Consider the following 17,215-nt stretch of genomic DNA (forward strand, 5'->3'; position numbering starts at 1 on the left):
ACATTAATGTTTGTGTTTACACCGCCATCCATGATGAAACTAGCACACTGTGTTCTGTGTGTGTGTGTGTGTAAGCACATGCACACAGATTCGGCTGTGTGTGATGGATTTAAGTGTGAATACTCACTAGATGTTGGTACATTTCTCCAGAGTGTTCACTCATGTGGGGGAGGGGGGCATGGTTTGCTTGTTTGATTCATGAACTGCATCCTCTGACCCTGGAAGTACTTGGGTAGTGGGAAGCATTTCTGAGTGAAAACAAGAATTTAGTGTGAGATGTCCTGTGGTGTGCACAGCCCACTTCAGCACCTTTGTCCAGGGAGGCTCTGCTGCTGGGATGCTCTTCCTTCCCCCGTCCCATTTTTGCCTCCTTTGTTCTTACCACTTTTAAGATGTCCACTTGGGGCACATACTCATGGAGCCTCCCCTGTCTCCCTAGACAAGATCAAGCCATTTCACAGCTCCTGCCCCTTACAGCACCTATCATAGTTTGTACTATATATAATGAGTATTCTTCAAGTACAATTTGAACACTCCATGCCTCCAGCCCATAACCTCATGAAGGAGGATCATGTGTCTCACATTGAATTTCTAACCTCAAGCAGAATGCTGAGAGCAGGGTGAGTCCTCTGCTTCTGAGCTGCCAGCTGCAAGAAAGACAACATCCAGGATGCCCACCAGGGACAGGACTTGTGATGTTGGTGAGATTAGGGAATCTTAGAGCTCAGCCTGAAATCCTGGGGCTCCCTACCCTACTCAGGAATCAGCATCAAATCCAGAAAGTGAGAGCCACCTGTGGGATAGTCTTCAGGGGCAATAGAAATAAGAAACTGTGCCCACCTCTGGGTAAGGCTGGTGATAGGAATGCTCCAAAGAAAGGAGTACATGGTGGCAGCTTCTATGGGACACAAAATCTGGGCTACCTCTGCTTCAGCCCTCAGCTCACCGTCCTTTGTTCTGTATACCTCTGAATCTTTGAACTTCAGACTTTTGAGCTTCCCCTCCAAGCCCCAACTTCCCATGTGTAGACAGCTCCAATTACCACCTTTCCTCCCGTAGCCTCCCCTTTACTCATAACCCACAAAGAATCGGACTCAGGCAATGGCAGACACCAGAGATTGGATGTAATTGCATCTCAAGATAGGCATAAGCAGAGCGCAGACCAAGGGCCCGAGCTGATACAGTGTGGCAGGGGTGGTTGGGTCACTTGTAGTGCCCTCACCCTGTTTCTGGCTCTGATTCTTCCTCATTGACTCTGGAACAACATTGTCTCCACAGTAAAGGGCATCATAGTGGATTTGGTTCATAGTTCAGCTACATTCAAGAACAGGGGAGTTAAGGTAGTGGGGTATGGAGAAAGGGCACAGAAGAAAAGATATGGTCTGAACAACCAAGGCTCCTATGCCTGCCTCAGCTTCTCCACAGCAGCATCCACATCGCCCCCTGTGGCTATGAGGGCCTGGAGATTGGCTTCGGGATTCAGGAAGCCCATTGCTCGCAGCTGCTCTAGCTGCACCCGGAAGTGAACCTCAGGCTGCATCTGCTGGGGACTGGCACCAGTTAGAGCTTGCAACATCTGGAGGAGAGGGGTGGAATGGAGGTCCAGCTGCACAGAGCCCTGTGCCAGGGAAACCTCAGGAGCTGGGGCTGGGGAGTGATCCTCGGGCATAAGGGCACCCTCTCTAGGCTCTGCCACCTCTGCCATACTTCCCAGCCCTGTTAGGCAAGGCATGAACCAGAGTAGGAGGCAAGGTGCTTCAGTAGCCAGGATCTGCAGACCCTGCTCAATCTGCAGCAGGGCATGCATGGCGCGAGGGTTGGCCATGGCTGCCTGAAGGTGCAGCAGCAGGGGCAGGCACATCTTATCCTGCAGCTGTGGGACCTGGTTTGTGCTGGAGGGCCTCAGAGATCTCGGGTAAGCTAATGGTGGCAACCAGACATGCTCTGGGATCCCAGGGGGAGCTGACATAGGGGAAGGTGGTGAAGGAACGAATGGGGTCCTATTGGCAGAATGCCCCAGCCTTAAGACAAGATCAGGCATGTTGGTGCTGTGGCCAGTGGAGCCATTTCCTGTGCCACCTTGGCCTCTGTCTTGCCCTGTACTGTTCTCTGGGGGATATCTCAGGAATGTTGGGCAAGAGGATTTTCCCTTGATGGCTATGGATTCCTTAGAGAGAGGCTGGCCTGACTCACATTCCTGGGAGGAGGATGATGCTGGGGGTACTCGGTTTCCTGGTGGTGGTGGTTCTTGGCTTGAATTAAGGGTGGATGCAGTCCCTTGCAGATAGGTTCCCAAGGGTTGGGAGTTCTCATGTAATTGCTGAAGATAGTCATAGAGCCCTATATTACCCAGAATGGTGGGAACCCTATTTCTAGGCTCAGATCCATCCTGGTCCCCAGGATGCCTGCCTCGCCTGCCAACAGAGCCTCCATATGTAGAAGCCCATGGATTGGGGAGAGGGTCACAATTCTCTGTCCTTGAAGGTTGGCTGCTGCTGCTGGTGGTATTCGCAGTGGTGGCAGTGGCAAAGGGATTGCCACCAAACTGCTCCTGTACTGCATTAAGCATCGGGTCCATAATATCTGTGTACATGGTACGAAGCACATTGTAGCCACCAGGGATGCTCTCCAGGTTACTGAGTGCCCGGTCCTGGCTACGCATCATCTCTTGCATCATGGCTGGGTTGCGTAGGAACTCCAGTGTCTGCCTCATGATTTCGGGGTTGTTAAGAATATGCCCAATCTCGGGGTTGTGCTGGATCAGCTGCTGCATATGGGGGTTATCAAGAACCAGCTGGCGCATCAGGCCAGTGTTGGACAGCAGACCCTGGATGAAAGGGTCATCAATGATTTGAGCCACAAACTCAGGCACAGAGACCTGCTGCCACATCAGGGAGCTTGGCTGGTCAGGGAAACTGCTGGAGGTCAGCCCATTGAGGCCTGTGAGAAGACCTAAGCTAAATGTGGGTGGTCCATCTGCTGGATACATGGAGCTTGGCTGAGGGAATGATCCAGGGCTGGGGGCTGGGGCAGGGACTGAAGCAGCTGGACACTCAGTACCCGTGGTGCGACGTTGCATCTTGATGACCAGGTGGACAGTGAGGCCATCTCGCACCCCACACTGTGCCAGTGAGTCAGGGTCCTTGAGGATTTTGCCAGCAAAGATTAGGACCAGCTGATCGGGGCGGGCTTTAAAGCGCTGAGACACCTCTTCCTTCAGCCGCCGGACGGTGCAAGTGTCTGTAACTGAGAAATCCTCCGCGTCCTCGGGCGTCTTCACTGTCACCTTGATGAGGTGGGGGTCCGGGATCAGCGCTGGGCGGCCCTGGGGCAGGGCTTCTCCGCTTTTGGCCATGGTGGGCAGCAGGAGGCCCAGTTCTGTGGGGACACAGCTGGGGGTGGGGATGGGGTACCAACATCATCCTTCAGGCAGTGGTGAAAGTAGAAAAAGTGAGCAGGAAGAGGGCTTGGAGTCTGAGGGTAAGAGCATGGAAGCGGCAATGAGGTCCTTGGGATGGGATGGTTGTGGAGGATTATGAGTCTGAGAGGTGTTGGGGTCGGGAGAGGAGACTGGATGCCCTGAGAAAGAGGTCTGTGGCTGACGAGTGAAAGGCAAAGGCAGGAAGAAGGGTTTGGGTGGGGGCATACGTACCAATCAGCTGCGACCCCGTCCTGCCTCTTATACAGGGCTCCAAACCACCCTCATCTTGCTAACAGCCACCCCTAAAGCCTTTTGGGCTGGGACCCACTCCTTCAGGTCATCTCTGTGATCTCAGCACTGACATCACAGCCTCACACAATGGATTCTGGAGACCTCACCAAGGTGCTCTGTATCCGCAGGAAAGTCCAACCCCTCTCCCCTGACCTTTACCTCTTCTATTTCCTTTATCTTGATTGGCTTATTTATAGTGAGGGGCCTGGGCTGAACCTTCCATCTCAGGCCAAGAGTCCTACTTCCACACAACCCATATGTGGTGTGTGGGGCCTCAGCCTCAGATTGGGCAATTAGGAAAGGCTTACTCCCTGTGTCATTGTTAAGACCAAATTCAGCTGCACCCTGAATTGCTCTTCTTGGCATTTCATGTTTCTATATTCTCTTTGACTTAACATGAGCCGTGAATTTTTTTATATATTTTCAGAGTATTGACTTTCTGATGGGCAGGTTCTAGAGCATTAGAGAGGGTCCAAAAATAACAAGAAATTTTTATTTTACTTTTTAAAAATATTATTGTTATTCCCTAGAAGAACTCAAAGAATGAATTGGCTATTTACTGATATTAAAAAAAAAGATCAAGGAATAAAGTTGTTAAATGGAAAACCCAGAGTTCAGTATCACATACATTTGAGATGTTTTATGACAAATTATTTGAGTCTAAAGTACTGACTATTTAGAACCAAAAGATTAGTCAGTATAAGAACAGGATAGAGGTAAAAAGACCAAGACATGGGAACTATATATTTTCAAGTTTGGAATATTAGATATGTTCCACAAGGAAGTTGAGAGGAAATAAGGACAGAGGGAGAGAAAGAAAGCAAATGAAGAAGAGTTTCAAAAAAGAGAGTAACCAATAATGTCAGATAATGCCAGTAGGTCAGGAAGATAAAGGATGAGAACTGACCACTGGGTTTGACAAAAGAATGAAGGGCCATGATGAGCCCAGGTTTGGAAGACTGGAGGGGGCAGAGAGAGATCTGCCTGGAGGGAGTTTCAAAGCAAGTGGGTTTGAAAGGAAGTGGATTCAGTAAGAGTATTATATGTAAGAGAAAGGGTACGATGGCTGTATGGACCTGTGGGGATAAAGACATTTTTGTTTTGTTTTTTCTTAAACTAAGAATGTTACAGCATGCTTTTTTTCTGGTGGATATAATACAGTGAGGAGGGAAAAATGATGCAGAAGGAAGAGAAGATGATTGCAAGAATACGCTGTTGAGTAAATAGATTGGAGAGGGAAGGATCCGTGCCCAAGGGGAGAGCTTTATTAAGGTCCACAGACAATTTATGAATTGCAACAGGATAGAGCAGACAGCATGAGGGCTCTCAGTGGACAGCCAGTCATGGCTAAAAGGTGAGTATCATTTAGAGAAAAGGTCGTAGATACAGTAGGGTTTTGCTGTTGTTAAATTATGAATTCTAAATGGTAGAGTGGGAAAGTTTGGAGAATTGATAACCAGGTGGAAAATTGGGTCAGATGAGGATCTTTCAGAGCATATTGGGATAAGAATTGGAACAATAACTTCAAACAGTTTGGGCTTTTCCTGTAACCTGAGACAAAGAGAGGGTATAAGGCTTAATCAGATTAAGCTTTGGAGGGAGGCATCTTAACAGGAAAGTAGAAAATCGATTTTAGCGATCATGTCTTTCTTGAGACCGGTCTTTTTGCTAGTTTGAGGAGGTAGAGTGGGATTCCAGCAGTCGATCCTCAGGAGCACTCAGAGTTTGCTGGACTCCCCTTTGCTCTCGCTGATGGCAGTGTCAGGGCTGGAGGAGGGCGGTGTGTGAGGAGCACATGGAATTCTGTGGGGACCCTTTGCAGACCAGGATCTGAACACATATAACCACCTTCACTGCTCCTGAGACCGTCATCTCCCACCTGCTCCCACTGCATCAGCCGCCACACTCGCTCTTCCATTTCTACTTGTGCCTCTACCACCATCTTTCCGTGCTCGACAACCAGACCATCCACTGAAACACCTTCGTTGTTTGCTCCAAATCCTGCAGTGATTTTCCCCTGTTTTCATAGTAAAATCCAGAGTCCTCACCAGACCTACAAAGCTTGTCCTGATTTCTCTGATGTCCTGTTTTCCCTCCCATTGTTTTGTTCACTCCACTCCAGCTACACCATCTCCTTGTTACTCTTCAAATACACCAAGAATACTCCCAACTCACATTTTTATCCTAAGTCGCCCTCTCTGCCTAGAACATATTTCTCCCAAGGGAGTGTGTGCTCGGTTCTGCCAATTCCTTCTGGTTTCTGCTCAGTTATTGCCTTTCCAGAGAGGCCTTTCTGGATTGCTCTCTATGTAGAAGAGCTGATCCTCCTTTATTTTTCCTCATAGCACTTATTCATAAGTTAAGTACAATACTGTCTTATTTTGCTTAAGTAAACTCCACAAATAAACTTTATTTGGTCACTGCTATTTCTTCAATGCCTAAAACAATATTTAACTTATTAAATTATTGAATAATTACCACAAGTGTTTACATGCCAATTGGCTAGGATACTCTTGGTGAGGCCAGAAGAGGGAGAGATGGGACCATGGCTAACTACAGAGAACTCAAGTTACAAACATTAAATATGCTGAAGGATGTGATATTCTTGGGAGGTGAAATGCCCCCTCGAGGCTGGGTTTTGGTGATAGGAATATGTAGTGAGGGTAAGCAGCCGTATCTCTCTCTGTGAAAGAGACAATGGTAACAGTCCAGAAAAGTCCTAAGATTGTGACAATAGCAATTTAGTAAGAAATTCCTAAGAGGATATGTACTTACTGAGACCTGGCTGAAATATGGAGTTTTCCTACTCTGACCCACCAGGCCCTTCTTCTTCCACCTTCAACCTTGAACAGTTGGAACATGAGAAATTGAGGAAATCTTTATGACTAAATAGCTGCGTTTATATACATTATTTCCCCTTTTTGTTATGTTATGACTTTCTTCCTCTACACATAGGTCTGTGTCATGTTTTTAGGTATTTGTGTGCTGCTGTGCATGCCCATGGCTGTCTGTGCAGTGTTATGAATGTATGTGCCTTTCTATGTAAATATTTGGCTATGTGACCTTGTGTATGTGTGCACACCTGTCTGGGGCTACATATACACATTCTTGGGCATGAGAATATGGTATGATATCTGTGCTTGTGGTTCTATGTGTGCCATATACTTCTTTATCTCTATATTAATGTATGCATGGGATGTGTGTGTGTATGTACGTGTGTGTGTGTGTGCGCGCGTGCATGCTCATGTCTGCATTGTAAGTGAGAAGGGGATATCACACACAGATAGTGGCCTTTCTTGAAAAAAAAAAAAAAAAAAAAAAAAAAAGCCAAACCTCAGATGGGGGCATGTGGGAGTAGCCATTTTATTGACAGATCTTCTACCCTTGGCCAATGCTTTGTGACTGAAAGCATAGGAAGAGGTGGAAGGAGCAGATGATGTAGTCAAACAGGTCAGCAGGCAGGTGACAAGCACAGAAACAGGCATGATGGTTAGAATCCCTGAGATCTCTTGAGCTTGCGAATAGCGGCATCAATGTCCCCCTCATTAGCAATGAGTGCCTGCAGATTGGCATGGTAGTTCCCAAATCCCATGGCCTGGAGAGATTCCATTTGCTGGCTGAAACGAATCTCAGGGGCTTGTGGAGGATGGGAAGAGTCTCCAGCTAAGGACTGTAGCCTCTGCAGGGCTGTTCCGGATTTGTGGCAGCACTCAGGACCTTTGGGTTCAGCCATATCTGGCACATCCCAGACCCAAGGCACTGTTTCAGGTTAGCTACAGCTAGGTGAAGGAAGCCAACCCAGGCCCCACAGATAGGGCGCAACCCAGGGTAGAAGAACAGGAGCCTCTGTGGCCAACAGCTGCAGACCTTGCTCAATCTGCAGTATTGCTTGTGATGCTCTCGGGTTGGCTAGGGCTAGAAGAGTGTCAGAAAGCTCTGTCTGCTGCAGGAATGTGGGCAGCTGCTGCCTACACTGTTCGCTCAGCTGGGGCATAGTTATGAACAACATCATCTGAGCTGCCAAATAGGGATTGTTCAAAAGTAACTGCATCATGCTTCCAGTGATCTGGGAGCTGGTCTGCTCATCTGACAGCTGGGGGTCTCCCTCTAATTTCTGGTCAGAGCTATTTAGAGAAATGGTGGTATCTTTGTCCTCTCCCTGGGGCTGCTGGGTGAGCTCTATGCTAGGTAGGGCTGGTACGCCATCTGGTTGCTGTATGGCACAATTATGACTCCAGCCTTCGGTGGAGATAGCAGTAGTACTGGCACTGGAAGTGTGGCTCACCTTGTTGGGGTCAACATTGGCTGAGGTGTTGGAGGATAAACCACGGGAACTAGTATAGATGACTCTGGTGGTAGGGAGTTGTGGGAGCTGGTCCTGTCGTTTCTGGGGTTGTGGTGGAGATGGAGGTGAAGACTGAGCTGGTTCTAACACATGTCCTCCTAGGAGAGCTGTGAAAGGGTTGCCCCCAAAGGGATCTTGCAAGCTGTTGAGCATGTGGTTGTTGCAATCAGCAGAACTCTGGTCCAGGGCATTGTCCCCACCTGGCATTGTCTCTAAGTCCGAGTATGACTGTGGGCTCAGTGGATGCTCAATAGTCTGTTCAGGTTGCTCAATCTGCATTATCTCCTGAATCATGGCAAGGTTTCTGGCCAGCTCCAGAGTCTGCCGTAGGATTTCAGAATTTTCAAGGAGGTGAGAGACTTCTGGGTTCTGCTGCATCCACTGCTGCATGTCTGGGTGTTCTGAGATGAACTGTCTCATGAGGCCCAGGTTGGACAGGAGCTGCTGGATGCTAGGATTCTGTAGCATCTGTTCTATGCACTCCGGACTATCCATTTCCAGATCCTGGGTTTGCACTTTGGGCACATCAGGATCCATAGGGAGGGCTGATTCCACTGGGGTGTGACTCACATCGGCAGGTTGGTATACCCCATTGTTGTTTCCTTTCGTGTTTCTATCCCGGTGGCAGGGATCTTTGGTCAACAGGTTCTGGGAAGAATGGGCTAGGGATCTGGATCTGTGTTTGGACTTGATTACCAAATGAATGGTGTGGCCATCTAGGATGCCCCTCTGGCCCAGTGTGTCATGGTCTTTAAGAAGGCGGCCCATGAAGACCAGCACTAGTTGGTCCATTTGACACTTAAAGTGAGCGGATAGCTTCTCCTTGAACTGACTCACCAAAATGTTGTCTGCTATCATAAACTCTTCCTGCTTGCCTGCTGTCTTCACTATCACTCGGGTGACACTTGGAGGGATGTTCCTGTCTGTAGGCAAACCTGAAGGATGCCCACTCTGGGCCATTCTGGGTGTTCGAGAGATGACATGCGGCATGGACCTTAGTGGGAGGGCGGATGGTGAGCAGGTGGAAGCTAGGGCAGAAGGGGTAAGGGCAGACAAATGTTTCTGCTCGCCTTCTCAGGTGTCTTGTTCTCAGGCCAAAGGTTAGTTTCCTTGTTTGCCCAAAAAGCGATGAGTGAGAGGCTGGGACCAGGTATTTTGTGATGTTATACTCCCCACCCCAGGTCTCCAGATGCGGCCCAGCTGAGGCCTGTTGTGGCTACTGATTCATACTTAGTACAAGGTGGGCTAAGTAAAGATGACTCCACCCAGGGATGCCCCTCCCTTTTGCCCCACCCACAGATACTCAAACCTCTTCAAAAAAAGGGATATTGTGATGTTAACTCTAGTCTCACAGCCTCTCCCAGGACTAGCTGGGGAAATAAAGACATATTTGTGTGTGGGTGGGGGATACCAGGTCTCCATAGTAAAATTAAAAAGGTCATTTTCCAGAAAGCAGGAGACAAAGTTCTTAGGATGGAACTATTAAAAAAGAAAAAAGAAAAAGACCAGATTGCTTATGTGAGATGTGTTTCTCTGTGTTGCTGTGTGGGAGTCCCTGTTGGAATGATAGGCTTGTTATAATGGAAATTTGAGTTTATTGAAACCATAGATAAAACTACATTACCTGTTAGAATGGAGTCTTTCCTATAGGAAGGATCTTATCACTTTTGTTAGTGATTTTGAAAAAGTGAGGCCTTGCAAAATAAAATGGAGCAAGAACAAAGTTCACAAGGGGAAGAGGGGGTCATGTATTTCTCTGGCTCTAGGCTTAGGGATTCTGGACTTAACTGAGAGTGCCCTCATATGGGGAATGATTTCTTCTATTCTAGAAGCATTGGCTCCCCAATGGCCCTTTAGGGCCATTTAAAATTAAAGGTGTGTGAGCCTTCCTTGCAAAGTATTTTTATTCATCTATCACTTGGTCTTTTCTACATGTCATTATAGCAGAACTTGAAGAAAGATTTGTTTCAATGTCTAAGCCCAGTCTCCAGTGCCCACCTTTGTGTCAAAGCATTAGGGAGAGAGATGCCTGTAAGTCAAGAGGTGGCAGGAGAGGTGATTCATAGTGAAATTCTTAACAGGACAACTAAAAGAGATTCTCAGTTCCATGCAGCTTTAGAGGATGGTGCTTGATCTTTATTTGGATAGTGGATGAATTTTCTGTTAATAGATATGTCAAAATGTATATTTATGTCTATGTATATGGAATATTATATATGTCTGATTGGATGCATATTTATGAATGTGTATAAATGGGGAAGTATAAGCATGAGACAGGATGTATAAAGTATTCTTGTATCCTCCATGTGACTGTGAAGACTTTGGGATCTGAAACCTTGAACACTCCATCCGACTGCATGGAAGGGAGGTGAACCATTGCAAATAGATAAGTAACAGGTGGAGTGTCTGGGTCTGTATGCTCTCATCTGTATGCAAAAAAATTACAGATGGTTGCCCGGGAGACTTCCTATGTCACATCAAATGAATCACTATTGAGAATGTACAGACCACCTGCTCAGTCCATGTCAGACCCTCTTCATGCTCAGCCTTTAGTTGCTCACCTCCTAGAATGGAACTCAAGCCTAAGCCCCTCTCTCAGTTGCACTCAGAGTGAGATTGAGTCAGGACAGGGAAACACTGATTTTTACACCAAGATGCTGTGGTTTTCTCCCTAGATACCCTGGAAGAGGTTGAGGATAAAAAAGATGGCCTGTACATCCTATTCTAATGACAAGTTGTTCTGGATCTTCTTCTGCACTGGAACCAGAAGCTCTCCAACTAACACTTGCTTTTCTAAGCCTAGTTCACAGAATTTTATAATTGTAGGAGCTGTATTCACAGTTTTCAAAAAACAGAATAGGATATTTGTTTTACAAATTGGAGTGCAGCTCCTACAATTGTAGGATTCTAGTAAAGAGGTGCCTCGTTAGGGTTAGTGTTTGTTTCCTAATCAAACCCCAATCAAATCCACCTAGACCATTATTTAAAAGAACTTTAATGTGATGATTGAGTTATCAGTTTTACAGAATTAATTATAAAGAATGATCAATCATAAAAATATAATCAACATTTCTCAATCAATAGGACTGATGGCCATTTTTGGAGGGGGAATGATCCTTCTGGAGGGTAAGGAGGAGGACATATGCTTCTCCCAATACTCTGCCCCAGGGATCTCAGGGACTGGAAGATTTGTTGGGTTTGATAGGCTTTGGTGCAGTAGGAAGCCAAGAGAGATTTTCAGCTGGTAGCTTTGATGGCCTATGCTTCAGCGTCTGGAAGCTGAGGTCATAATTGACCAGATAGCCATCATTGTAGACATAAAGCTTGTGATCCAAGGGAGAGTAATTGATGCCATGCAGTGTTTCCAGCATTTTATCCAGCAGGATACTGAGATGGTGCTCCCGCCCAGTGGTAGTGTCAAAAGCATAGAATATCTCTTCTTGGCGAGTGCTCAGTGGGCGTAGGGCATAGAGCACTCCACAGGCCATGAAGGCTCCTGACATGGCTGGCTTGTACTGGCTCGTGTGCCAGGTTTTCTCCACATCTAAGGTGCTGGTATTGAGGCGACTCACAACCAGGTTTCCCTTGCTCTCCTCGGTGGCATAGAGCACCCACAGCCCATTCTCATCTCCAGCGAAATCTAAATCTTTCCAGGACACACCAACATAGGAGAAGCGGTTGTTGTAGGTGGCACTGGGCAATGGGCGTTGTAGCACCAGGGTATTGGAAGAAAGATCCACCTTGGCAATGTCACGTGTGCCATAGTAGTTAAAGTACATGAAGTTTTCATACACGGTGTTACCACTGCCATCGCCATAGCCCATTGACCTCTCCTTATAGTTCTTCATCAATACCAGGTCATCATAGGACTTGTACAGCTGGTAGTATTCAAAGTACCTAGACCAAGGCGCAGATCAGAATTATCAGGGTTCACGATGTTAATAAAAATGAGCAGGCTAGTGTTCAAATTGATAGCAGGAACTTTGGAATCATACAGAACTAACAGGTAATCTCTCTTCTTCTACTTACAACATACTGTGACAAAAAATAACTGTAAAAAATCATTAACAGCAATAACATTAACAATAATGTCCATTGTTTCAATGCCCCATGGACACTGTGCGTGCATTATCTCATTTAATTCTAGTGAAAATACCATAAGGTAGGTTTTATCCCCAGAGATTTGGAGACTGGGTCTCAGAAAGACTAAGTAATTTGCTCAAAATCCCTCAGCTCATAACTAAAATCCATTAAAAGAATAACAGAAGAATCTATCTCATTGATTGTCAGGACTAACTGAAATAATGCAAATAAAACAATTAATAGAATATTTATCTCAAAGTAAGCAATCAACAAGTGATGGCTATTATTTTTTTCTTCTTTATGGATGTTCTTCTGTACCTAGACTCCACTGCTTTCCATCTGCCCCTGAGACACCAGTGTCCTGTGGCAGGATGTAGTTCTGGAGCTAGACTTGGAGAGATTTATGCTCATTGAGGTCACTTTGGAAAGGCCTTTAAATTATCCCTGAATGAGGTGCCTGAGTGGGTCAGTCAGTTAAGTGTCTGACTCTTGATCTCAACTCAGATCATGATCTCATAACTCCTGAGTTTGAGCCCCACATCAGGCTCTGCCCTGACAGCTTGGAGCCTGCTTGGGATTCTCTGTCTCCTTCTCTCTCTGGCCCTTCCCTGCTTGCACTCCCTCTCTCTCTCTCTCTCTCTCTCTCTCTCTCTCTCTCTCTCTCTCTCTCTCTCTCTGTCTCTCTCTCAAAATAAATTAAATAAACTTTTAAAAATAAATAAATAAATAAATCATCCCTGAATGATGAGTGCTGTCACTGCTTGACATTGAACAGTAAGTCTTGTCTTATCCACAAAGATTTGGAGAAGATTTAAAAAGCAAAGGCATGTAAATGTGCTTCAGATGTTCCAAGTGCTTATAGAAATTCAGAGCAATATGATGAGTAACACTAATCTTTCTGAGATGAGTTTCCACTGAGGCTCTTCAATGATGGTTTAAGCCATGTTCATCCTTCCCTCCTGTGGTGTCCCCTCAGTTGGATCTTTGTCATATTTCTATATAGACTACTTTTATTTTTTTAATTTTTATATGGTTTTTATTTATTTTTGAGAGACAGAGACAGTGTGAGCAGAGGAGGGTTAGAGAGAGAAACAGACACAGAATCTGAAGCAGGCTCCAGGCTCTGAGCTAGCTGTCAGCACAGAGCCCGACACGGGGCACAAACCCACAAACCGTGAGATCATGACCTGAGCCGAAGCCGGACGCTCAACCGACTGAGCCACCCAGGCACCTCAGTATAGATTACCTTTAAACACCCTGCCTGTGGGTTGAGTCTAGCTTGCTAACCAGGCTGCCAGTTTATTTAAGGAGTCATTCATTTACTCGCTGATTCAATTGGCAGTCTTTTCATATAAAAAACAAACAAGTAAACCATTTATCAGCACTGACTGTGCTGTCTACACTTTTCTATATAATCTCATATGATATTCTCTAATTTAACTATCCTCAATTTCCAGATGGCTAAAATGGGTCTGAGATGTTCATGCACTTCTTCAAGTTCACTAAGCTTATGTGGCAGTACTCAGATTCAAACTCAACTCTGTCTGAGTCCAAGTCCCAAGTATAGTCAAGTTCATCCTTTAAACTTCTTCTGAGAAGCTAGGATTCTGAAACCCAGGTAGAGAACAATTTGTTCTCGAAATAGGATCAGACTGCCAGTAGGACCAGTCTGGATTATGATGAGATTAGAAATTTCAGACAGCAGGTTTAAGAAGGAGTTCATGGCCATCTGGGCCATTCTTAATCATGAGAGGAGCTCTAGGAGGTGTCAGACCTAGGTTAAATTTGTCCAGGGGTATACCTAAAACAGAGAGAGGAAGTTGTGCTGGGCCACAAAGAAACATGTTCAGGTAGGGTAGAAAACATTTGGAATGAACCTGGTTACAGAAGAGAAACCAACCTGAACTCACCTGCTGTCTTCACTCAAAGGGGCCACCCAGTAGAGGGAAGAGTCTGGATTGGGTGCTGAGTCTCGACCCCAGGCACCTGCCTTGTGTGAGAAGCCTCTCCAATTCAGTTGCACCACAAAGGGTCTGCTGACTTTCTGAAGGCCTCCATGGGCACAAGAACCTAGAGAAGAGAGCAGGCAAGGTAGAAACTAGGAGTGAAGCACAAAACCCACAGGGAGGGGGCAATGAAAGTATAATAACAATGTGTGTGTGTTTCAGTGTGTGTCTATACACCTCAGGGCATGCACAGTTGTATAAGCAGGTGTGACTTTGCACAAGTAGGGGTCAGTTTGTATGTCTGATTTTAGGTATATACATATGTGTGTGTGTATGTGTGTGTGTATACACACACACATATATATCTGTGTATACTAGGATGCTTATATGTTAGAGTATACCTATCTCTGCCTGCATTGCTAAGGAAATGAAACACTTATTCTACATCAAGACATTCACTGCCCACGCCTCAGTACACCCTAACCAACCCTACATTCCCAAGCCATCTTTGGAGAGAAGAGATTTTCAGAAATTCAGTCTGATGCCTCACCGGGGGGCAGGGGTAAACCAGAGTGCCTGGAGGCCTCTTCTTGCTGCTTCTCACACTCTCTTAGCTGGCTCTTAAGAATATCCACCTCCTGGCGAAGAGCACAGAGGCCAAGCTGGTCTGAGTCAGCCAGTAGCTTGAGTGTGAGGCTGCCATTAGCCACCTATGGAAAAGAGATGCCAAGGATATGGATTACTGACTCTTCTTAAGAACTGATGTCAGCCACTGGTATTGCTCAGCTCTGTGTCTCTTTTTTTGCCCAGAAATAAGTGATTTTGGAAATCATCAAATTTATGAATTAAGTAAGACTGTGGAGGCAGAGGGATTTTCTAATCTATTCATGTACATGACTTTAGAGTTGAGAGAGGAGGCCCTCAGCCTCACTAACTCCTCCCTTGGCCATAAGCCAGGTCACCAACTCCCATGCTGTCTCCAGCTGCAGGCACAGCAGGTTGTAGGCTAGGGCCTCCTAAGAGGAAGCAAGGGCAGTAGGATTCCTGGGACCACAGAGCACAGTTCATTTCCAGGACCTGGTTATTCTGATTCAGTGGTACTCACTGACCTGTGTGCAGAGGCATGGACAGGCAATTCCCCCAAACCTCAACACACATGGCTCTTTTCTTTTATTTGCATGCTCCCAGTGCCACATAGCCTACAAAATACTTTCTTGGATCTGTTGTTTTATTTTGTTCCATTAACAGCCCTTGAAAGGAGCTAAAATGGTGGAGTAGCATGGACACCCTGAGCTTATCTCATCCTTGAAACGCAGCTAGATCAGCACCAAACCATTTTGAACACCTAGGAAATTGATCTGAGGATTAATGCAACAACCTTGACCCACAGAACTTGGAAGGTACATGGTGTGGAGAGGTAAACTTGGGGGAGAAAAGCCTTAGGGGGTAGGAAGCACTGTATAGTCCATACACTAAGCAGGTGGAGTGACTTTTGTTTGTCTTCTGGAGGATGAGCTTTGAGGGCACAGTTAAGTGGGGCTTGGTGTAATGGTTCCATTCTCCACTAGGGGGCACTGCTTAGCTTACTGGAGTGGATCATTGTGCATGTGCAACAGAGATGGAAATGGCTTCACTCAGCTCCTTAGTCTGTGGCACAGGAACTTCCCGCCCTCAGTGACTCATGATAAAGCATCCCTCCTTTGTCTCAGGCCTTCGTTCATCCCTACATCTACCCTGTCTGTGTCTAAGCCATCTATCTGCCAGGTGGCACCTCCCTCCAGATGGGGTTTTATTTTATTTCAGATGAGGTTGTTTCAAAACCCAACACTTCAGAGACCTTTTCACTTGGTCCCACTGACTCTCTGGGGGAAGGTCTCACTGAGCAATGACTGGGTGCCGCTTGCCCCAGAAAATGTTCGTGTGATCTCACAGCAGCAGAGGTTCAGAGAAGCACTATGAACACTGCTTCATAGTTTAAGTTCTAGGGGAATCTGGATGTAACTTTATTTAAGTTTCATTGTATTTGCTAGTTCATTTATTTGTTCATTTTCTTTGCTTCTGTTTTTGCTTAATTTATTTTCTTTTTTCTTTCTTTTGTTTTTCTTTGTTGGATACAGAAAGAGAAATTTTTATTTTTATTTTTTTATCTTATTTTATTCTTTATTTAGAAAAGTCTTTAGGGGCAGCTGGGTAGCTCAGTTGGTTAAGCATCTGACTTTGGCTCAGGTCGTGATCTCATGGTTCATGGGTTCGAGCCCCACCTTGGGCTCTGTGCTGACAGCTCAGAGCCTGTTTCAGATTCTGTGTCTCCCTCTCTCTCTTCTTCTCCCCCATTCATGTTCTGTCTCAAAAATAAATAAACATTAAAAAATTAAAAACTTTTTATGTTATTTCATTTTCTTTATTTTCTTTTATCCTATTTTATTCCATAGGTATTTTTTAATTTAATTTTTTTTTCTTACCTTTTTCTTCTCTCCTTTCTCTTTTTTCTCTATTCGGTCAAGCTTATTTCCACAAAAAGACTGAAACACACCTAGGACCTAACCTTTATTTGGTTTTTTGTTGCGTTTTTAATTTTGCAATTTTTTACTTTTTATTTTTATTTTTTTTCCATAATATTTTATTGTCAAATTGTTTTCCATACAACACACAGTGCTCTTCCCCTCAAGTGCCCTCCACCATCCCCACCACCTGTCTTACCCCCTCCCCCCTCCCCCCCAACCCTCAGTTCATTCTCAGCTTTCAATAGTCTCTCAAGTTCTGCATCCCTCTCTCTCCCCAACTCTCTCTCCCTCCTCCGTTCCCCCTGGTTCTCGATTAGGTCTCTCTTGTTTTCCTGCTAGACCTATGAGTGCAAACATATGGTTTCTGTCCTTCTCTGCCTGGCTTACTTCACTCAGCATGACACCCTCAAGGTCCATCCACTTTCTTACAAATGGCCATATGTCATTCCCTCTCATTGCCATGTAGTACTCCATCGTGAATATATACCACATCTTCTTGATCCATTCGTCAGGTGATGGACATTTAGGCTCCTTCCATGTTTTGGCTATTGTTGACATTGCTGCTATGAACATTGGGGTACATGTGCTCCTATGCATCAGCATTTCTGTCTCTCTTGGGTAAATC

At 45.7% G+C, this 17,215-nt stretch overlaps 3 protein-coding genes across 3 annotated transcripts in view; all 3 read right to left on the reverse strand.

Annotated features, from left to right (window-relative positions):
• Window positions 1-1,102: 1,102 nt before the first annotated feature.
• On the reverse strand, window positions 1,103-3,761 carry LOC115306852 (ubiquilin-3-like). Its single transcript, XM_029957421.1, has 2 exons — window positions 3,653-3,761; window positions 1,103-3,392 (listed from the first exon to the last, which is right to left on the reverse strand). The coding sequence occupies exon 2, from the start codon at window positions 3,353-3,355 to the stop codon at window positions 1,400-1,402; it is 1,956 nt and encodes a 651-aa protein (XP_029813281.1). The 5' UTR covers window positions 3,356-3,392; window positions 3,653-3,761; the 3' UTR covers window positions 1,103-1,399.
• Window positions 3,762-7,046: 3,285 nt separating this feature from the next.
• Window positions 7,047-9,301, reverse strand: UBQLNL (ubiquilin like). Its single transcript, XM_029957513.1, has one exon. It carries the CDS (start codon window positions 9,045-9,047, stop codon window positions 7,482-7,484), a length of 1,566 nt encoding a protein of 521 aa, XP_029813373.1. The 5' UTR covers window positions 9,048-9,301; the 3' UTR covers window positions 7,047-7,481.
• A 1,733-nt stretch (window positions 9,302-11,034) lies between these two features.
• The window catches only part of LOC115306984 (olfactomedin-4-like), a 10,831-nt gene continuing 4,650 nt past the window's right edge, over window positions 11,035-17,215 (reverse strand). The window contains exons 3-5 of the mRNA XM_029957593.1: window positions 14,637-14,796; window positions 14,051-14,210; window positions 11,035-11,954 (exon numbers count right to left, since the gene is read on the reverse strand). Coding sequence (XP_029813453.1) covers window positions 11,231-11,954; window positions 14,051-14,210; window positions 14,637-14,796 — 1,044 coding nt within the window. The 3' untranslated portion in view covers window positions 11,035-11,230. The remainder of the gene's footprint in view (window positions 11,955-14,050; window positions 14,211-14,636; window positions 14,797-17,215) is intronic.

This window comes from Suricata suricatta, chromosome 11 (genome assembly GCF_006229205.1).
Source record: "Suricata suricatta isolate VVHF042 chromosome 11, meerkat_22Aug2017_6uvM2_HiC, whole genome shotgun sequence".
NCBI lineage: Eukaryota > Metazoa > Chordata > Mammalia > Carnivora > Herpestidae > Suricata > Suricata suricatta.